We start from the raw sequence: 23,907 nt of genomic DNA, 5'->3' as shown, positions 1-23,907 counted from the left end.
CAGAAATCGACGCTAGCCTCGGTACATGGACGCACACCACCGAATTATTGTGCTTTATGTGGCCGCGTGCACTCGACTTTATACAATCTGTTTTACAAAACCGGTTTATGTAAAATCGGAATAATCCTGTAGTGCAGACATACCCTTAGTAAAATAAACAATGGACTGGAAACTTGGCATGTTGTGATACATTCATTTGGACTACCCCTCTCATTTGCATATCAAGGCCTATTCATGATCTAGTTAACAAAGTGGCTACTATTCAGCTTCCCCTGAACAATACCAGCTGCCAACATCAGCACCCTCCTAATCATGGGCTCAATTACTCTTTTTATCACTAAAGTTAGGAACCCATCTTAGGCATTGGCTACACTGGCACTTTACAGCGCTGCAACTTTTGCGCTCAGGGGTGTGAAAAAACACCCCCCTGAGCGCTGCAAGATACAGCGCTGTAAAGCCTCAGTATAATCAGTGCCGCAGCGCTGGAAGCGCAGCTCCCAGCACTGCAAGCTACACCCGTACAGGATGTGCTTTACGTGCAGCGCTGGGAGAGCTCTCTCTCAGCGCTGGCGCGCCGACCACACTCACACTTCAAAGCGCTTTGAAATTTCAAGTGTAGTCATACCCTTACAGATAACATGACAGATGGATTCAATAATTCAACAGACCAGGGAAACTAAAATAACTCAGTAAAAGTAAATAATGTAATATTTACATATTTGCAACACCATAACTTAAACATATTAATATATAAGGTATGACAGATTATTTAAAATTTGTTGCAGAAACATTTTCTTGTCTCTGATTTATGCATTCTAAAGTACTGAGATGTTAAAATCTGATATGGTGCCCCACAAAATTAGAATAAGAATGAAAAGTTCTTAGTTTACTTTTGGGGATTTATTTTCACATTCTGAATATTGTGACGAACTTTTTATTGCTATTCAGCAATGGAAAGAAAGAGGTTAATCTATATCAGATACCTGGATACTTAAAATGAAAACTTGTTTGGATCTTAATTTCTCTCTCAGAAAAGGTAAAAATCAAATTAATATGGTTTAAATAGTCATGAGTTTTCAATAAGACTAATGACTTTTTATTATTGGACTTTGCAGGTGTAGTTAGACGGATACTAAATTTGTTTACACAGCAGTAACACATAATAGGCAAAATAAGTGAGAATTTAAGTCTATTACATACTATCTAAGGCCTGGTCTACACTACGCTGTTAAATTGATTTTAACAGCGTTAAATCAATTTAACGCTGCACCCGTCCACACTACACTGCTCTTTATATCGATTTAAAGGGCTCTTTAAATCGATTTCTGTACTCCTACAAAACGAGAGTAACGCTAAAATCGATATTACTATATTGGATTGGGTTAGTGTGGATGCACATCGACATTGTTGGCCTCATTATTTTACAGTAGCTACCCACAGTGCACCACTCCAGAAATCGACGCTAGCCTCGGACCATGGACGCACACCACCGAATTAATGTGCCTAGTGTGGACATGCACAATCGACTTTATAATATCTGTTTTATAAAATCGGTTTAAGCTAATTCGAATTTATCCTGTAGTGTAGACGTAGCCTAAGTCTGTTTATTTGGAAACATGACATCACTGTGCATTTATATACCACCTTTCAACCCAAACAATCACAAAGCACTCTACAAATCACGCATACAGGAATTACTTCACTCACCACCACGCAAACACATGTTGTATGAAAAGGATTAGCTGTTTCACAGTGGAGAGGAAGGTTACAAAACAGCTTAGGGCCAGAAGTGAAGAAGAATATAGCCAACTGAAACTGCAGGGGGAATACAGACACTGTGGACAAAGTGTAAGCATCAAAACTGGAATGTAGCCAGAACACTTCTACTAGTGTGAACAGTGACATTAGATCCTTAAGGACTACAAGTGGTTAGGACCTTGGTTTTATGTCATTCAAAAAATGAAGCTCCTCTATGGCACAGTACTCTCCATTACTATACTGGGAATTAGCTTAGAAGGAAAAGCGTGGTTTTGAATGAATCTGGACTCCTCCTCCTGAAGCACCTGAGTTTTCCTTAGGTGCTTCTCAATGAAATACTGAGCAGGCCTGACTAGGGTTGCCAACTTTCTAAATCGCACAAAACTGAAAACCGTAGCCCTGTCCTGCCCCTTCTCTGAGGCCTCCTGAATCTAGAAAGAACATTGTGGGCATAAATGCAGGTGGAGAAGGGAGGAAATATGAAGCAGGCTGTTGATGGCTTCAACTTGTATCTGTATTGTTCCATGTGTGACACTCTCACAAACTGATGCAGGACTCCTGTTTCATAAGTCTGCTGTCCCTTCAATCACATTAGCAATGCCTACCAAACTCCACTCTGAAGTGGCGCCCACCAGCTCAGTGGATCTATCCTTTTAAGGCTCTGGACTATCTGCCTCACATCTCCACATCATTCTGTATCCCCCTACCCCTTACAATCAGATCCTAATCTCCCCCACAAACCCGTTCTGTAAGTACCCCTATCCCTTCCACTTCTGCATCCACTTGACTGTCTCCCACCCACACCACCACTATACATGGAGAACTCCAGGTCAGATTTAATCACCTTCTCCCTCAGCACCTGTTGAGAAAACTTTGCATTCCATTTATCACATACGCTGCTCTCCTGGCCAAGATTATTCAGGGATTCTGGCTCAAAGCAAAAATTTGTCCCTAAAAATTAATGTTGAGTTATAACTTGAAATGTAAGTTTTCATATTATGTACCATCACTAAAAAAATGCTTCAGAAGTAAGGGGCAGCAGTAAATACTGACCCCAGGTAAGGAACATTTTGTATAATCTAGACAGTTTACACATTAGTCAAATAATAACTGTATTGTATCTATATCTACCTATGTAATCTATTTTGTATTCAAGAAACCTCTCTACAAAGGAGATTTACATTGGAGCTTGATACTGCTGGACAGAAAACTTACCAAATTAGATCCACTAATTAAATCATTTAAACATGAAAATACAGTATTAGAATTCTTTATAAAGTTCTCCTATGACTACTCACTACACTGAATTAGCATTCGTGCATGCAAATCCATAACATGGTTTATCTCAGTAGCCTTAATAAGCACAAAAACAAACTCAGACTTTCTGTATTTTCCATTTTCAAAATGCACTTGCGAAGGTTGCTTAAGAAAGATTCAGGGTGAAGGCCTAGATGGAGAATATAGAACTAATGAAGGACTAAACTTGGAGTTAAGGCAACTGGTTATTTGACTATTTCCACGTGTGAACACAGCAGTCACAACTGCTTGTAAGGAACTCAAATTAAAAATGTTGCCAAGTACTATGGAATTTGTTATGTGGTTATGTGAGTATTATGATCCTGCGTTAGTCTGATGGTATTTAGGAAATGGCAAACCCTTTGTTCTCTACAATATTTTGGTCGGTGAACATATACTCAAAACAATGGTGAAGCGAAGGTGGAACTACTTGGTTAGAACAGCTCACAATGGTTTACATACCAAATGAAGCAAGGAAAGATGACAATAATGGTCAACTACATCTTTCCTAATCTCCTCTGAAAAGGTAAACATCACATAGAAACAGCTGATATCCAGTTTGTCCATTGTTAAATTAAGACAGCTGATAGCTATTCCATCAATGACTAAGCAACTCAGCTGACGATAGATTGCCGATAGGAAGCTGTGCATAACATGTCACTGTGAGCACTAAAAAACAATATTAAAATACTGAAGAGAAATATATACAGCAATTTGATCATCTGGGCTTTTAATTTAGGGATACTATGTATGACTTTTTAATTGTTACTGAAGCAAAGTCTAAGTTATCTACCAACAGATGTTTTCATATTTAGAGAAATGTTGTGAACCATTTGCACGTACCTTTCTTTCCTAGGACTGAGTCGGTATTAGCCTGATTGTCAGAGATGTTGAGTATTCTGGACTCTAATTATAAACAATGGGAACTTAGTTACATTACTTTTTAATTTTACACTCACCTAGGGTTCATGATAAGACGACGGAAGAAGTAAGTCCAGGTGATGTAATCCATAGCATCCTGCTTGGAAGTAATAGTTCCAGCAGCAATTTCAGCATTCAAGTGATCAGAAAGCACTTCCAACAAACTAAAGGACACAATGGAAAAAGGCATCTGTTAACTTTACAAAGGACAAAAATTGTATTTTGTGGAGTTCTACATAACCAACACACAAAGCCCTTGTCTATAAAAAGCAAAACCACCTTTTTAAAAAGAGTTCAAAATTTTTAATCTAAAAATATTTTTCCCCGCACGGGTGTGGGGTGGGAAATGTTCTTGCAATGTCACAATCATCATTACAGGTTAGAGCAACCATCTCATCCTAACAGGAAGCAACTTGTGCATGCTAAAGGGCTGTAACTCAATTAGTTGACAATTAAATCCAAAACGCAGTATTCTTAGGACATGTTTGGAACGGGATGGAATTGTAGCTGTCTGGAAACATTTATGGATACTGCATGTTTACCTTGTTGTTGGGATGTTTAATGTATGAATATACTGGTTTAGTTTAATAGCAGGCGGTAAGGAAAAACAAGCAGACATGGAAATAATGGCTCAAGAGAAGCAACCCCTGAAGCAAACACTTGAGGATTGTTAAGAGACAATGCCCAAATGTTAAGGTTTGAAGATTTTACTTTCTCTGCAGCCAACCTGCAAAACTAGTTTTGGTCTGAAGGAGTAAAACCTAGGAATGTAGCAGAACAAAAGAACGTTGGCAGTTTAAATGGGATGGCATTCTCTCTCTCTGTCTTAAGTGAGGGAGGAGTTGTTTGGGGGTAGCCAGCCAGAAACACAGGCACCTGGTTCTGGAGTTTGAAGAAGTTAGGCCTGCCTACGTTACCATTGGGAGATAGTAAACCTTTAGGTGAGACAGATGTTTGTAATCTGTTTACTGATTTAAAATTCTTTTCCTCTAAATATTTTGTTCCTACAGTTAAAATAAACAATACTTCAGTTTTATAAAGGCTGTTTTGTAACTGTACATCACTGACGATAGACTCCCAAAGGGAAGAACCACAGATCTCTGAACTCAGTTGGATCTGTTGGATAAACATGGTTGATACAAAGGGTATGTCTACACTGCATGCTAAGTCCAGGTGCCCACAAAAATCAGTCTGAGTTAGGTCAGCAAGCACTCAGGGCCCAGATCCTAGGACCCTGCTAAATGGATGGATCAGAGCCAGAGTCCCGCTGTCACTTGGGCTTAAGCCCTGTTATTTTGCATGTGGATGCAGGTCAAGGCTGCAGGACCAAGCCAGAAATGCTGCATAGTGCAGCATGGACATGTTAGCGCAACTGTGAAACCCAGGTCCAGCAACTGTAAACCCAGGTGTACAGTGCAGTATGGATGCTCAATCATGGGCTTGGAAACACCAAGTCCACACAACTGCATTCCACGGGCCCAGGTTTACAGTGCAGTGTAGACATTCCTATTGAGTACTATAGCATAGGGCCCAATCTAATAGGGAGAGCTGGCTTGGAATTCCAACTTAGGAGAGGTCAAGACAAAGCACGACACCTGAGGAGGAGTGCTTAGAGAGACCAGACCGGGGATAGAAGAACATCTATTTCTGTAATTGTGACATGGAAATATCAATTTATTTTAAAAATATTTACTGAAAATGTAATGGTAAATGAAGCCAAAAGGGAATAACATATAAGGTTAATAAATTTGCTTTTTGGTATAGAAAAGGAGGGAATGAGTTCCAAAGCTAAGGAACCTTCAGAAAAAACACACACGTCAATGGCAACTTCTCTTTTAAATCAGAGAGCCTCTAGCTCAAAAGCCTTTGATGATCATAACCAGAGACCAGGATGTGTCTCAACTAATTAGAGATTTATAAGATTAAGGTCAACATCTAAGTCTTTGTCTGGAAATCTATCAGCATATTATCTGTGTATATTAAATAACATAATGAAGAACATTTGTAATATTTCAATGAAAAAATGAGGATTACACTGGTCTACAATTTTTGAGAAGTCGTCTGCTTCAGAGATAAAATGTGATATTTATTATGTATTTTGATGTGCTGAATTCAAATATGACAATTAAAACTGATTGGCTACTGTTTCAAAGATATTTAAGTTTTTACATTTTATGTCTATGTATATTGTGTAGATAGTAGAGTTTTAATCATAAATTGTAAACCTAGGTCTTTTCATGTGTTTATGGTTGCTTTACATGATAATATTTCACCTCTCCTGTTTATGTAACACTTTAAAAATCAGCAAAAGGGTTATATAAATAAAATTTATTATGAAACAAAAAGCAAAAAACTATTATGTACATAGTTTAGTCCTATTCAGTGTCTACTCGGCGCTTCTTGGCTTGTCTCTTGTATTCATTAAATGGAGCATCTCTTGTCACTGTCCAGCAATAGTCTGCAAGCATTGATGGGCTCCATTTGCCCCGATAGCCTGTCAGGAGATTCCACTGCTGTAGTCTGGAGCCCAACAGCTCGGCCTTACTCTTGAGTAGTTCCAAATCCCTGACAAGGTCATTCAGTTCACCTTGTGTTCTGAGGTGTGGTTCAGAGGAGGCGGATGGGAGAAAATGTGGGTCCTGTGACATTGATGGTTCACGACCAGAAGTTTCATCCTCTTCCTCATCTGACTCAAGTGAGAATGATTCTGGTGCATCAGGAACCGGCAGTCCTTCTCTGTGGGGTACTGGGCGTATAGCTGATGGAATATTTGGATAATGCACAGTCCACTTTTTCTTCTTTGACACACCTTTCCCAACTGGAGGCACCATGCAGAAGTAACAATTGCTGGTATGATCTGTTGGCTCTCTCCAAATCATTGGCACTGCAAAAGGCATAGATTTCCTTTTCCTGTTCAACCACTGGCGAAGATTTGTTGCACAAGTGTGGCAGCATACGTGTGGGGCCCACCTCTTGTCCTGATCTCCAATTTTGCAGCCAAAAGAAAGGTGATAGGCTTTCTTAACCATAATGGTTATACTGCGCTTTTGTCACTTCACCACAAACATAGCAGAAGTTATCTGCACTGTTCACACAAGTATGAGGCATCTCTGCTCACTTTAGCTAAACAGAAATGTGTCCCTTTGCAAAATCAAACACTGACAAATAAGAGAGCACGACATTGTATGATTTCTAGAGCTGATATAGGGCAATTTGTTCAGCACAGTGATGTAAGCTTCGTTATGATTGCATCATCCATGACTTCTAGGAATAACATGACGCAATTCATATTATGTATGATGCAATACCAGCTTCAGATTGCATCATTCATTGTTTTGCCTAAAAAGCAAGTACTGTCCAAACCCAGTCATAGATTTATTCACAGATCCAGTCAAAGATGTATTTTAGTCATTTCTGGTTTAAATTGAGATCCCTTCCCTTTATAACTCACTTATCGTCCGCCATTCCCAAGTCAAGGGTCGTATACACTGACCCAATAGCATATCTTGAAAACTAGCGCCAATCAACAATTTTAAGCATCATTTTCGTTCTCAGTGACCCAGAATTAGTAAAGTTGGACTACATTTATTTCAGAAGCATTTTGGCTGTAGAGCAGTGTTATCATGTGTGTATTTGATTAAGAGAATATTTCTATTTTAAGAGATACTACTTAGGAATCAGATAGAAAGGCTGCCTAGTTTATTGCCAAAATAATATGGTCTGGGTAAAACACTTGCATTTTAATACTCTGTTTTTTCTCTAGAATTACATGATACTGAAGCGACAACGGGCCCTGTGGCACCTTACAGACTAACAAACGTATTGGAGCACGAGCTTTCGTGGATGAATACTCACTTCGTCAGATGCATGTCATGGAAATTTCCAAAGGCAGGTATAAATATGTAGGAAAGAATCAGTCTAGAGATAACGAGGTTAGTTCAATCAGGGAGGAGTATTCACCCACAAAAGCTTATGCTCCAAAACGTCTGTTAGTCTATAAGGTGCCACAGGACCCTTTGTCACTTTTTACAGATCCAAACTAACACGGCTACCCCTCTGATACATCATATTGAAGATTTCCTTCAGTTTCTTTTTGTTTCTACTGATATTATACTTTTCTACACATTTTTCCTAGTATGTCAAACACTAAGCATAAGTTTTTGAAACAAAGCACATCTGCGGGTAACATCTGATTGGTTAAAGGTTTATAAACTCTAGTTGTTCCTTAAGAAAAGAAGCGTACATGATTGTCTATGATAGAGGGGATTATACTAGCTACCGTTATAAATACTTGCATTGAACTGACTAACAAATGATAGATCACAGATTAACGAGTGCGATTAGGAGAGAATTTGAAATATTTCTTTGTTTTCCTATTTTTCAAAAATCTTGCAGCTCCCACTTTGAAGGAAGTATTAGCAATTATTTATAAGATACATTTCCCTTTGAGCTTTATATCTCTATATCTTTTAACAGGTCCAGAATGGTATGAAAATCCCATGTGAAAAGTACTTAAGTTTTATCTGATTTTTTCTCCCTACTAAGTACTTTTGTGATCAAATTTTCTGTTGGAGTTGTTGGGAGCATAAATAATTATTCTACATTCTCTTTCAAAACAGCCCGAGAAAGCACCCAGAAGAGCTTTCATCTGAGAAAGCACCCAGAAGCAGAGTAACATTTATCTAGGGTCAGAGGGGTAGCCGTGTTAGTCTGGATCTGTAAAAGCAGCAAAGAGTCCTGTGGCACCTTATAGACTAACAGATGTTTTGGAGCATGAGCTTTCGTGGATCAATACCCACTTCATCAGATGCATTTATCTAGGGATGCACTCAACACTTGGAAGGACTACTGTCTTTGGAGGTCCCAATATTTTGGTGCATCTATGTCCCACTTCACTTTCATCTACTTCACATTTGCTGTATGCACTTTTATCTGTTTTCTTTCCTGTCAAACTTTACCTTGATTCTACTGGAAAAGGTTCATAAAGAAACTTTTTGTAGAAGTCTTTCTTAATATCATGGACTAAAATCACTGCTTTGCCTTGGTCATCAAACTGCGGTCTACCAGCGCGTCCCATCATCTGAAGCACATCTACAAAACAGATAATAAATGCATTTATTTCAAAATAACGTACAGTATAGAATATATTGTTTCTCTGTAACCTCATTTACCCTTCCTTGTTTGTTACTCCTACTGGCTAAATCTTGTCTAAAATCAGATTGAAAATTCATTGTGGAACTATGTGTTCCTAAGTGTTTGCACTGCACCAACCACAATGCAATCCCAAATCTTACTGGGGCCTCAAATACAAATAATAATGACACATGAAAAACTATGGTAAAGAATAATGAGGAGTCCTTGCGGCACCTTAGAGACTAACAAATTTATTTGGACATAAGCTTTCGTGGGCTAAAACCCACTTCATCAGATGCTGTCATAAACAGATAGCTAAGGGTTAATGTCTCTTGCACCTGACCAGAGGACCAATCAGGAAACCGGATTTTTTTCAACTTTGGGTGGAGGGAATTGAGTGTCTGAGTCTTTTGTCTGCCTGCCTGCTTTCTCTGAGCTTTGGAGAAGTAGTTTCTACTTTCTAGTCTTCTGTTTCTAAGTGTAAGGACGAAGAGATCAGATAGTAAGTTCTATGGTTTCTTTTCTTTGGTATTTGCATGAATATAAGTGCTGGAGTGCTTTGATTTGTATTCTTTTTGAATAAGGCTGTTTATTCAATATTCTTTTAAGCAATTGACCCTGTGTTGTATCATCTTAATACAGAGAGCCCATTTGTATGTATTTTTCTTTCTTTTTATATAAAGCTTTCTTTTAAGACCTGTTGGAGTTTTTCTTTACTTCAGGAAAATTGAGTCTGTACTCACCAGGGAATTGGTGGGAGGAAGAAATCAAGGGGAGATCTGTGTGTTGGATTGCTAGCCTGATTTTGCATTCCCTCTGGGGGAATAGGAAAGTACTTTTTGTTTCCAGGATTGGGAACAGAGAGGGGGGAGTCTCTCTGTGTAGTTTCACAGAGCTTGTGTCTGTGTATCTCTCCAGGAGCACCTGGAGGGGGGAAGGGAAAAAGGATTATTTCCCTTTGTTGTGAGACTCAAGGGATTTGGGTCTTGGGGTCCCCAGGGAAGGTTTTTCAGGGGGACCAGAGTGCCCCAAAACACTCTAATTTTTTGGGTGGTGGCAGCAAGTACCAGGTCCAAGCTGGTAACTAAGCTTGGAGGTTTTCATGCTAACCCCCATATTTTGGACGCTAAGGTCCAAATCTGGGACTAAGGTTATAACAGATGCAAAGATCATAATGCATTTGTACAAGAGGGCTCAATTAAGGACTCATGGGCAACCACAGATTTAGCAGCTCCTAATTTTCCAGTGTTTGACTTTGCAAATGTTTTGTTAACCTTTTTTTTAATATAATTTTCCAGAGTTGTGGGAATAACTACAGACTTCTATCATTTGATCTTCAGGACTTGCTACATTAGCATGACAGAATAGGGGAATGGTGCCACATATTGGTCTAAAGGGTGCTCAGAGGAGCCTCCCACACATAGTGAAGGTCAGTGGCTAGGGTGCTAGCTTGGGCCTAGGTACATCTGGGTTTAATTCCCTGCTCTGCTGCAGACTCTCTGTGTGACCTGGGCCAAGTCACTTAGCTTCTCTGTGCCTCAGTTTACCCATCTGTAAGACAGAGATAAAAGCACTTCCCAACCTCACAGGGGTGTTGTAGGGATAAACATATTAAAGACTGTGAATCTCTATGAGATTATGATAATGTATGGGGCCAGATAAGTACCTGGGTAGATCTGTCTCTTCCTCCTGCCTCTTGTGGGGCCTCACAGAATAGATGGGGTGCTGGGGCTAAATACTAAGCATGGTGGGGGACATTATGGAAGAGAGTCTGTTTTTGTTCTCTCTGTTGCTTCTCCCCTCTCCCCAGGAGTGGAGGTTGCTCTTGCCCCATGTCCAAAGGTATGTGTGTGGGGGGGCTATGACAGTGGATCCCTGGTTCTTACAGGGGAGCCCAGTTCAATGCTCACTCACTCTGTCCTCATCCTGGAAGTTGGAGGAATACCTGACCTCATGCTGGGAAATAGAACACTGGGGAAATATGCTAGGTTGGTAGGGGGGAAAGAGGCTGTCAGGAAAACCCATTCTGGCTTTCACCTGCCCCATGCTCCTACTATAGTTGCTCTGGTAGCTCCCCCGCATTGCCAGTGCAGTGTCTTCTCTTACTGCTGGTGCTGGCAAGTGGTGGGATTTTTAGAACATTTAGTAGTTTTGTCAGGCTGCCAAAAATGTTCTGAGGAATGCAAGTGAGAGAAGGGACATTGTGATTTTTAACACTTTACAATTCAGGCAGATCTGAATGGAATTTCACAGGAAAAGAAAAGGCAACTTCTGAGGCATTTCTCCCTGAGGAGTATCAAAGAGCTGCAAACAACAGAGATGTTACTGCTTCTTAAAGAAAAGGTCACATGAATCCTTCATAATGGAAAGTATTAGACAACCTAAATATAGGGGTCACAACTAGCCCCCCCATGATAAGAATTCAAGCAGGTACAGTAACATTCAAATGAAAAGACACAAATCTCTCCTTAAAATCCACTTCTATTGTGATATCTATAAAGCACACTATTGGATACAGATTGGACTGGTACCCAGTTGTGACTACTATGAGCATTAAGGTTACCAAATTACACAAACACACCTGTCTTTGTTGTTACCTGGTCCCCCATCCTCCCCTGTATGTCTGTTTATCCATTTGTTTGTGTCGCCTTTCCAGCTAAGATTGCGAGTTCTCAAGAGCAAGCTCTGAGTTCATTTTACTGAGTGGTATTGCACCACACCCAATAGAGCCCTGAGCTTTGTTTGGGCCTCTAGCTTCTACCTCAATATGAGTAATATAAATGAAACCAGAAAATAGTTTTCAGGCATGAATTACTGTTTACCTTTTAACTTTTTTATATTTTCTGTTCTGTATTCTCTACGAGCTATATAAACAACAACAATAATCTTTATGCAGTTTGTTCATTATTAAATTAAGACTGATGTTCAACTATAAAATGAAATAGATCCCCAAATGGTATTTATGAATAGATGCCTACAAGGGAGAATGATGAACTATTTCCTGCTATTTGAAAGTGCAGTAAAATAGTGTACGATAATCCATATGAAATGGATTTACCAAAAGGCGTCAGGAAATGTATAGCTAGCCAAACCCAACATTTTCTTTACTGACTATACACTGCCTGGATTGTTCTTGACTACTGGATTAAACTATTGAAATGCCAAAAGCAATCCAACTGGCTGAGTGAAAGACTTGTATCAGAAATTGGCCCACCCCAAAACCTCTGATTTGTACTCTCTCCAACCAGGCTTAAATTCAGATGTGAACTTAGGCTCTGCTATTATTTTCAAACTCCTGGCCTAAGTGCAAGTAATTGAAAGACCTCATTCTGCCCTGACTTGTACACTAGGCACCAAATTCAGTCCTAGAACAGGCAGGTAACTTTAATGGAGATGAATCAGTTTATACCACAGCTGAATTTGTGCTACGCTCCTATTAGATTTTAAACAGAAGTTAAACAGGCAAACCTAAGGGCAGAACTGAAAGCGAGACAGGAGGTTGGTCTACACTACAAAGTTTTGCTGGTACAACTATAGCAGCTGGCTAGGAGTGTGGACTCAGCCGACATAGCTGCTGGTGTAGAGGCAACTATGCAGACATCAGAGTGCTTTTGTCTGCTTACATAATGTAATTGATAGAGGTGGTGTTGCTATGCTGGTTAAAAAAAACCTTCCTTCTGATAGAATACACTCAATTTCTTACGGGGCGCTGCTGGCAAAGCTATGCCAGCAAAGGCTCTGTGGATATGACTATAATGCAAAGACAAAACCCACTGCACCAAATCTCAGAGGAAAAGGTCAACTGAATTGGGCTCACAGGGCTTAGGCTGTGGGGCTAAAAATAGTAGTACCGCCGTTCAGACTTGGGCGGGAGCCAATGCTCTGAAAGCCAGCACGGGAAGAGGGTCTTAAAGTCCAGGCTCCAAACCGATCCTGAACATCTACACTGTTATTTTTAGCCCTGCAGCCCAAGCCCCGTGAGTCCGAGTCAATTGACCTGGGCTCTAAGACTCGATGATGCAGGTTTTTCTTTGCAGTGTAGACAAACTCTATTGCAGACAAGACCAGGGACATATGATAATTTGCGTTAAGTGCAAAAAGAACAAACTGCTGATCTGCAAAACTAAAATCCCTTTTTCCTACAACTCTCAAATACCCTAAACACTATTTTATAGAAAGTTAAAACAACAACAAAAGATACCTTTTCAAACCAGACCACCTGAAAGCATTTTTAGACCTATTTAAAACTAGCCTTTTCCCATACCATAATTTTCTGTGAAATTACAGACAGCAAAATGATATCTACAAAAATAGGGGGAAAATGCTACTGTACAGAATGTGGCACTTCCCTTGAAAGCTCATTCAAGGATCAACAGATCCACAATACCCAAAGCCTATTCAAGAATCCACCACAATACACTTAAGTGTGCAGCTATACTCTGAAAGGCAAGTCTATAAAAAAGGCATAGTGGGGCTCTGCGTTTATTCTGCCTCACTGATTCCATATTGATTCTGTTCAATTTATTTATTTACTTTTAAAAAAGGGTTTTCTTAACTTTCAGTCCTGCAGATTCAGCCAGGGATCTGAAAGACAAATTGAGTTCTTTCCTTCTCTTTCTTCACAACTAGTATCAGAGGGGTAGCCGTGTTAGTCTGGATCTGTAAAAGCAGCAAAGAATCCTGTGGCACCTTATAGACTAACAGAGGTTCTGGGGCATGAGCTTTCGTGGGTGAATACCCACTTTGTCAGATGCATGTAGTGGAAATTTCCAGGGGCAGGTATATATATGCAAGCAAGCTAGAGATAATGAGGTTAGTTCAATCAGGGAGGATGAGGCCCTGTTCTAGCGTTGAGGTGTGAAAACCAATGGAGGAGAAACTGGTTTTGTAGTTGGCAAGCCATTCACAGTCCTTGTTTAATCCTGAGCTGATGGTTTCAAATCTGCAGATGAACTGAAGCTCAGCAGTTTCTTTTTGAAGTCTGGTCCTGAAGTTTTTTTGCTGCAGGATGGCCACGTTAAGGTCTGCTACAGATTTCAACAGCTACCACCCGACCTTCAACCTCAGCCTGAACCAATCTACACGGGAGGTCCACTTCCTAGATATCACGGTGCAAATAAGTGATGGTCACATTAACACCACCCTATACCAAAAACCTACTGACTGCTATGCCTACCTTCATGCCTCCAGTTTCCACCCCAGGCACATCACACGATCCATTGTCTACAGCCAAGCACAGAGGTACAACCGCATCTGCTCTAACCCCTCAGACAGAGACCAAAACCTACAAAATCTCCACCAAGCATTCTCAAAACTACAATACCCACACGAGGAAATAAGGAAACAGATCAACAGAGCCAGACGCGTACCCAGAAGCCTCCTACTGCAAGACAAACCCAAGAAAGAAACCAACAGGACTCCACTGGCCATCACATACAGTCCCCAGCTAAAACCCCTCCAACGCATCATCAGGGATCTACAACCCATCCTGGACAATGACCCCGCACTTTCACAGGCCTTGGGTGGCAGGCCAGTCCTTGCCCACAGACAACCTGCCAACCTGAAACCTATTCTCACCAGCAACTGCACACCGCAGCACAGTAACTCTAGCTCATGAACCAATCCATGCAACAAACCTTGATGCCAACTTTGCCCACATATCTACACCAGCGACACCATCACAGGACCTAACCAGATCAGCCACACCATCACCGGTTCATTCACCTGCACGTCCACCAATGTAACATACGCCATCATATGCCAGCAATGCCACTCTGCTATGTACATCGGCCAAACTGGACAGTCTCTATGGAAAAGGATCAATGGACACAAATCAGATATCAGGAATGGCAATATACAAAAACCTGTAGGAGAACACTTCAATCTCCCTGGTCACACTATAGCAGACTTTAAGGTGGCCATCCTGCAGCAAAAAAACTTCAGGACCAGACTTCAAAGAGAAACTGCTGAGCTTCAGTTCATCTGCAAATTTGACACCATCAGCTCAGGATTAAACAAAGACTGTGAATGGCTTGCCAGCTACAAAACCAGTATCTCCTCCCTTGGTTTTCACATCTCAACTGCTAGAACAGGGCCTCATCCTCCCTGATTGAACTAACCTCATTATCTCTAGCTTGCTTGCATATATATACCTGCCCCTGGAAATTTCCACTACATGCATCTGACGAAGTGGGTATTCACCCACGAAAGCTCATGCTCCAAAACGTCTGTTAGTCTATAAGGTGCCACAGGATTCTTTGCTGCTTTCACAACTAGTATTAAAGACAGGTATCACTATTCTTACAACCGAGAGCTAGATGTGTCCTTATACAGAGATAGTTAGTACTATCGTTAGAGCAGCCAAAGAACTATACAAAGGACTCTCAAAAGTGTTAAGCATGCTGCGATGGCAATACTCCCAGGTCATGCCAGAACTCAGAAGCAAGAGACTTGGCCTCGAAATTGATCCAATGTTTCCTGCATAAGAGTAATAAGAACAGGAGTACTTGTGGCACCTTAGAGACTAACAAATGTATTTGAGCATAAGGTTCTGTAGGCTGCAGCCCACTTCATCCGATGCATGTAGTGGAAAATACAGTAGGAAGATTATATATATATACACACACACACAGAACATGAAACAATGGGTGTTACCATACACATTATAAGGAGAGTGATCAGTTAAGGTGAGCTATTATCAGCTGGAGAGAAAAAGAACTGTTTGTAGTGGTAATGAAAATGGCCCATTTCCAGCAATTGACAAGGAGATGTAAGGAACTGGGGGCGGGGGGCAGGGATAAGCATGGGGAAATAGTTTTACTTTGTGTAAAGGCCCATCCACTCCCAGTCTTTATTCAAGCCTAGTCTGATGATGTCCAATTTGCAAATTCATTCCAATTCAGCAGTCTTTCACTGAAGTCTGTTTTTGAAGTTTTTTTGTTGTAATATTGTGACTTTTAGGTCTGTAATCGAGAGGCCAGGGAGATTGAAGTGTTCTCCAACTAGTTTTTGAATGTTCTAATTCTTGGCGTCTGATTTGTGTCCATTTACTCTTTTACGCAAAGACTGTCCCGTTTGGCTAATGTACATAGCAGAAGGTCATTGCTGGTACATGATGGCATATATCACATTGGTAGATGTGCAGGTGAATGAGCCCCTGATGATGTGGCTGATGTGATTAGGTCCTATGATGGTATCCCCTGAACAGATATGTGGACAGAGTTGGCAGCGGGCTTTGTTGCATGGATAGGTTCCTGGGTGTGTGGTTGCTGGAGAGTATTTGCTTCAGGTTTGGGGACTGTCTGTAAGCAAGGACTGGCCTGTCTCCCAAGATCTGTGAGATCGAAGGATTGTCCTTCAGGATAAGTTGTAGATCCTTGACACACTGGAGAGGTTTTATTTGGGGGCTGAAGATGATGGCTAGTGGCATTCTGTTACTTTCTTTGTTGGGCCTGTCCTATAGTAGGTGACTCCTGGGTATTCTTCTGGCTCTGTCAGTCTGTTTCTTCACTTCAGCAGGTGGGTACTGTAGATGTAAGAACGCTTGATAGAGATCTTGTAGGTGTTTGTCTCTGTCCGAGGGGTTGGAGCAAATGCGATTGTATTTGTAGAGCTTGGCTGTAGACAATGGATCGAGTAGTGTGGTCTGGATGAAAGCTGGAGGCATGTAGGTTAAGTATAGCGGTCAGTAGGTTTCCAGTATAGGGTGGTGTTTATGTGGCCATCATTTATTAGCAATGTAGTGTCCAGGAAGTGGATCTCTTGTGTGGAGTGGTCCAGGCTGAGGTTGTTGGTGGGGTGGAAATTGTTGAAATCATGATGGAATTCTTCAAGGACTTCTTTTCCATGGGCCAGATGATGAAGATGTCATCAATGTAGCGCAAGTAGAGCAGGGGTGTTAGAGGACGAGAGCTGAGGAAGCATTGTTCTAAGTCAGCCATAAAAATGTTGGCATACTATGGGGCCATGTGGATACACACAGCAGTGCCGCTGATTTGAAGGTCCACATTGTCCCCAAATTACAACAAAAAAACTTCAAAAACAGACTCCAATGAGAGACTGCTGAATTGGAATTAATTTTCAAATTGGACACCTTCAAACTAGGCTTGAATAAAGACTGGGAGTGGATGGGCCATTACACAAAGTAAAACTATTTCCCCATGCTTATCCCTTCCCCGCCCCCAGTTCCTTACATCGCCTTGTCAATTGCTGGAAATGGGCCATTTTCATTACCACTACAAACAGTTCTTTTTTTCTCCTATTCATAATAGCTCACCTTAACTGATCGCTCTCCTTATAGTGTGTATGGTAACATCCATTGTTTCATGTTCTCTGTGTATACATATATCTTCCTACTGTATTTTCCACTACATGCATCCGATGAAGTGGGCTGTAGCCCATGAAAGCTTATGCTTAAATACATTTGTTAGTCTCTAAGGTGCCACGAGTACACCTGTTCTTTTTGCAGATACAGACTAACACGGCTGCTAATTTGAAACCTGAATAAGAGTGTAGAGCATTCACACTAAATTAAGCTCTATGATGGACTAGTTGGATGGGCATCTTCTATAATGTATTGAGTTCCAACTGTGTTCTATCAAGAATCAATCTCTACCTATGTTACAAATAACATTCAGATTATTCCTAGGAATACATTTTTTCTGGCCAAGCTTCAGACAGTTTAAAATCAAACTATCTTTCTTTAGTGTAACAGATAAAATGGACCAGGAAACCTGTAATAATTTTAGATAGTCCTGGCTCTCCAAGCTTACTACGATTGAAATTAATATTTTCCCTTGTTTCAACTTTCCAAAGTTGTTCCTGTCTTACTTCTCTGAAGTCTTCTAAAATGGTTGCAATATAGTTTATCAAAATTTGGGTGGACTGGAGGCAGACATAAAATAAAATTAAAATTTCTATATCACACTGAAGTTAAAATACAGTTTATTCAGCTTTCACTATTCATGCTTTTCTTTACTTTTTAGCTTCACTCAGTTTGGCCAATAAAATTATATTAGTTTTTTTATAGTCAAGATTAGTCAATTGGAATTTCAAAGTCTCATCCATTACGAGTGCTGCAAACACTGTAGAGGAATGTACAGTTGTTTAAAAACCTTTTTCTAGTGGATAATAACAAAATAAACTCACAGAAGAATTTACTTTTCACATTTTTTTTTAAGAATTTATTTCATAAAATCTATTTGCGGGCCATATTTGATTTTACAGGATCCCTTCAAAATGTACCGTATGTGTTCAAACTATCTTTTGCTTTTAGTTTTTTTTTTTTTAAACGGCTTGTTAGGATGATACCAGTTGCTCAGTAGTTTTGCAAGAGAAAAGTTTCCAAAAAAGGAAAAATGAATATATGAAAACCATTTAATAGTTCTCTCATGAGTCACATTTACACAACAAATAATCTGTCCCAACATGTGTCTATTATAGATTTTTAAATGTTCAGTTCCTAAAACTATAAATTATTCAAGTTCATATTTGCATATGCTTGAAATTCATTTCAGCAACTAAGTATTTGGAAAATTAACGTGAATACCTGTAATGGGATAATCCACATAACGTCTTGTTTTTCCATCGTAAAATTCTGTTCCCTTAACAATTACTAAATGAGCTGGAAAATTTACACCCCAGGCTAATGTGCTTGTGGCAATAAGAACCTAAAACAGAAAGAAAAATTAATGTAACAAAGAGATAACTTTAAAATTGCATATAAATCTCATTTCTGGTATTACTAAAAGCAAAAATTAACCTGGATTTTGCAATTCACAAATAGTTCTTCCACAGTTTTTCTGTCTCTTTCATGTAGCCCAGCATGGTGCATGCCAATTCCAAATGCAAGAGTCAGCTTCAGATTAGAATCTCTTACTGTTACTATAACATCGTTCATCTGCAACAGAGGATGGTTACATGATTTAGAACAGTACTGAACATTCTTCTGAGAAGTTTTTAACATTTTAGGGTTCCTGTTATTAATAAGTTATCTGTCCTCTATCTGCAACCACAATGTGCTATGCATTGTCTATAATCACAGAGACACACAGTTCCTGCCCTGAACAGTTTACAGTCTAAAAAAACAAGCAACACATGAAGGACGGGAGAGAGAAATAATTGAAGTTAATAGTGTTTTATAGCCATTTTATTACTATAATATAAACATAATTAATTTCGTTTTTTAAATTAGATAAATAGTAAGCTCAGGAGGAACCGAGCATGGGGCATTTTGAATGTTGAAAGTATCCTGGTCTGCCTGGTATGTGCCCTGTCTGCCTGGCACATTTTTCAATTATAAGTGTCAGTATCAGAAAGACAACTGTTCAAGCCCTGTACTCAGGGGTACTGCTTACTTTCTCTTCCAGAACATTAATTATGATGAAAATAAAACTGGGTCTAACCCAGATTCTAAGTAACCCACTTAGACATGTTTGCTCAACTCAATAAATTATTTACACCATTTATTTAGCTATATCAGCCATTTTAAATTGTCAATTTCCAATTCATATGTTCCTATCCAACCCAATTCAACTAATATTTCAAATATGATTTTGTAGTTTATAGTACCAAATCCTACAGTAAATCCAAGCACACTGCAACTACTACTTTTCTTTTATTCAACAATTTTGCAATTTTAGGGAAAAAAAAGTGATCAGGTTTCTCTGGACAGATTTATTGCATACAAATTCATGCTGCTTACTGCTCATGATTCCATTAACCTCTCAGGCTAGACTGTGAACCCCTTACTTGCCTAGATGACTAATTACATACATGAATGATCCCACTTGCTTCACTGGGATTACTCCTATGAGTAACAGCTCATCAATATAATCAAAGGCTTCACATTCTGGTCCAAAATGCTTATTGATTTGTCTCTAAATATTTGTTCCATTATTTTATTGCTAATGCTATTTATTGTTTCATGTTGTTTTAATACAATTACAGCCAGTGGCTTTTAAACCTAGTCACTCGTCAATGGTTTCTTGATGCCCCTGTGAGTACCATCGACAATTTATACCACAAATCACGGTAACATTGTTAATCATAAACATTAACTGGCACAGCCAGTTAGTGTCTCTCTCTATAAACAAACAAAACAAAGGATCAATGAAACAATACAATACAAGATTGAGAAAATTAATTAAAAAAAACATCATTTAAAATACTGAGGTGAAATTTTGACAATAGCAGCCATCCATTAGTTACATTAATAATCACTGCTGCAAAGCCTTTCAAATGTTCTGTTTCTGACGCTCAGAACATTAATTTTTTTGAAAACTGTTTTCTGGGATTTATCTTTATTATATTCTTAAGGTAGATAATTATTTGGATATCTAGCAAACACATAAAATACAGTTCCATAGACTTCTCCTAATGTGATAGAAAACACATCACTTTAAAAAAAGTAAGTTTTATAAAGGTTTGAGAATAAAAATACACTTTATAGAATATTGATACATTTTACCTACTTAGACAATCTAGTTTGGGAAGCAGAGCAAAGCATTTTAAATAACGTTAAAGGAGTTTTGGTTGAAGTCTTAGTTACTTTAGCAAAGATGGAAGTAATAAAGAATCCAAAATGTACTAAAATGTCGTTAACATTTTGGTTGCTAGTACCAATTATCTCATGATAACTTTGTGCTTTGGACTAATTTATTTTCTTTGATTAGTCTAATAATTATATTTCATAGTTAATATGAACATTATATTATGATACCAGGTTAATACAGAATCTGGGCATCTTTTTCTTCCATGAAGAACAGGGATTAAATTGGCTGATTACAATGTCTACACCCAATCAGAATATTTCTTCAGCAAGAATAGTTTTACAATGTTAGTTATTTTCAGCTGAGAACCTGTGCTATTCCTTTTGGTCATGTACTTCCCAGCATAAAATAGCCCAAATTCACATTGCTGGGAATTTATTCAGAGCTGTTGTTCTTGATTTTTGCAATCTGTGGTGGTTATTTTTTTTCTTCTCCTGACTTGTATTACAGCAGTATCCTGTGGTGATGTTAGTCATACCTGCAAAGCAGTGTAATTTACCACAGGAAAACTAAAGAAACCTTAGCAGGAGAGCTGGCACATGCACTACTATCCTGTCATTCTAGCAGCAGGGAATCCTAGTCACTTCTAGCTGACCCCCTTACTTTTACATAAATCAATACAATAAACAAAACTATTTCTACCCATAGGCACAATTCGGGGCTTAAAATTCTGATGACAATTTATTTTAAAGCAGAACTCCTTTCCCTATGCCTATTTATTGCATAATTATTAAATATCTCTACATAATAAGATAAATATTAGGTAAATTTAATAGTTTTTACGCAGTCAGAAAAAATAAACTAACACCAACATGACATACTGTAAGACGCAAAGTATCTATATCGTTCTACATTTTACTATATATTTTAACATATTTGAACATAAATGTAATCATCCTTCTTAAGTTTTTAAAAGTAATACTTTACTTCTTAAACTCTGATATAGAAAAAGGAACATTCTAAATACAGCAACATGGCTATAAGAAACTGTAAATTTTATTGACATTAGTGTCTGTGTATATATACACACTAAAATACATTAATATTAAACTAATTTAGGGCTCAAACCTGCCCCAATTGAAGTCAAGGGGAATTTTCCTCGGGATTCCAATGAGAGCAGAATTGGGCTGATGCTGGGTAACCTGGGCTAACTTGCATAGATTTTTGAAATATGAACAAAACCCTCCCATTCTTCCCCATACCATAGCTTGATTAAGAAGCTAGCTGTTAATAAACACCTCTGAAATCTGAATTGGGGTCTGTAATCATTGCAAAATATTAATTACCAAAAAAAAAAAGAAAGATTATAAATGGCAGAAATAAACTTTTCTCTAGACATGCTAGATTTTTTTGAAACTAGTAAGTAGTCATTTTCTTTGTGCCTGCACATATGTAAACTGTTGAACCATTTACTTTAAGTTAATAGAACTGTTTTTTATATTTTAAAATTTATTATACTTAAAAAGCTTTTGTAGAAAGATAGGATTCCATTTAAAGTAGATACATTACTCTGTGCCTGAAATACATTCCAGTCAGAGTATAATTCAGCAAGTTGATGACAATGTTGGCTCCAAAAGAAAGGAGGAGACCAGATTGGACAAGAATGAGCTAACAGATTGTGCAGACCAATTCTGTCCCTTTGAGTGTGATATATTGTTTCAAGATGCTAAAAACCCATACTTTCTCAAAGCATATCTGTTGTGCTGGTTTTCGCATTTTCACAGAATCCTCATTATTAGTACTCTGTACTCTTTTCAAAGCACGTCAGACTCAGACCATATGCCACTGAATAAAGCTTATCAATTGTCTAAAATGCCCAGTAAAAGAAAGATGTGCCAAACAAAAGAATTGTGAAAGTTATGAAGTCTTTTACAAAAATAATTACATATTTCACATCTGCTACAGATGTTAAATGAAATAAAAACATCTCCTTGTTATACCTAAATGTTAATTTTTTATGACACACTTTTGTGTCATAAAGATAACATCTTGTGGAAGGAAGTTAAACTTCAATAACGAAAGAAACATTTAGAGATGATTCTTGATAATTGCTAAAGACACACAATCAAGTTCCCTTATTATTATTTTGGACCAGGAATTCATGTGTGCTGGTATTCAAAAACAGAAGCACCCTCCCCTCCCCAAAAAATAAATAAATACTTCCCCTGACCACCACCAAAAAACCCAGAGAAGATTAACCAGGGAAAGTGCTTTCAAGTATATGAATTTACCACAATAGAGATACATTAATAAAATTACACATTTAGCAGTAAAATATTTAAAAGGGAGTGATATGCTTGTCCAAAATTTCTCTACCCATTTTATAGCATAGCATTACTTCAAAACAACAACACAGGAGGTTTTTTGTCATCCTCTGCAGCATGAGGCATAGGTCACTTGCAGGTTTAAACTAGTGTAAGTGGTAGATTCATTGTAACTTGGAGTCCTTAAACCACAATTTGAGGGCTTCAATAACTCAGCCAGAGGTTAGGGGTCTGTCACAGGAGTGGGTGGATGAGGTTCTGGGGATTGCAATGTGCAGGAGGTCAGACTAGATGATTACAATGGTCCCTTCTGACCTTAACATCTATGAGTTTATGAGGAGGCAACGGGTTTTTTGATTTAAGGGTGAGAGGTGGAAAAGACAAATGCCCTTTTATCTCTCCTAATTTTTTTTCACATATATGTATATATATTGTGTCCCCCCAAAAATATACATACACATAATTATCTCACACACGCCATATACGTATACATACAATTCTCTCTTTCTCACACAGTTTCTCTCTTTAGGAATTCAGAGGTCATAATCGGCCTGATCCAATTTCCAGTGAAATCAACAGGAACAGTCTTTCTACTGACCTAAGTGGGAGTTGGAGGTGGCCCTATATGAATATTATTAAAGATCATGACTTACAGAGGGTTATGTTTGTGTCTGGGAACTTAGTTTTATATAGAGACTTCATAATGAATAATCTTAAGAAAATGTAAGACATTAAAATGATGAAAACATTATGAGAAAATTATTGTAGTTGTAGTTCTAATGGTGTAAATTAGTAGTTGGCTTGTTCCCCCATTATGTTTAAATATGAGAAGAAATTCAAAATTCAAAAAAAAAGGGGAGGGAAGATTAAATCTTAGAAAATATTAAATTCACTTTCTTTTGCTGGGTAAGTACTATCTAATTATATCGTAGCTCAATAATAACATGTGCCACTTTCTTAATTAGTTTTAATTTTCTATTTTGTCC

At 38.6% G+C, this 23,907-nt stretch overlaps 1 protein-coding gene across 4 annotated transcripts in view; it reads right to left on the bottom strand.

Annotated features, from left to right (window-relative positions):
* The window catches only part of ASCC3 (activating signal cointegrator 1 complex subunit 3), a 579,719-nt gene that overhangs the window by 84,693 nt on the left and 471,119 nt on the right, over positions 1–23,907 (bottom strand). For all 4 annotated transcript variants that reach the window (XM_050949220.1, XM_050949219.1, XM_050949221.1 and 1 more), the window contains 4 exons: positions 18,869–19,006; positions 18,656–18,776; positions 8,934–9,066; positions 4,014–4,139 (listed from right to left, as the gene is read on the bottom strand). In XM_050949220.1, the coding sequence (XP_050805177.1) occupies positions 4,014–4,139; positions 8,934–9,066; positions 18,656–18,776; positions 18,869–19,006 (518 nt within the window). The remainder of the gene's footprint in view (positions 1–4,013; positions 4,140–8,933; positions 9,067–18,655; positions 18,777–18,868; positions 19,007–23,907) is intronic.

Source organism: Gopherus flavomarginatus, chromosome 4, assembly GCF_025201925.1.
Source record: "Gopherus flavomarginatus isolate rGopFla2 chromosome 4, rGopFla2.mat.asm, whole genome shotgun sequence".
In the NCBI taxonomy this organism is placed as follows: domain Eukaryota; kingdom Metazoa; phylum Chordata; order Testudines; family Testudinidae; genus Gopherus; species Gopherus flavomarginatus.
The sequence above is the reverse complement of the archived record's forward strand: the minus strand, read 5'-3'. Positions and strand labels throughout refer to the sequence as shown.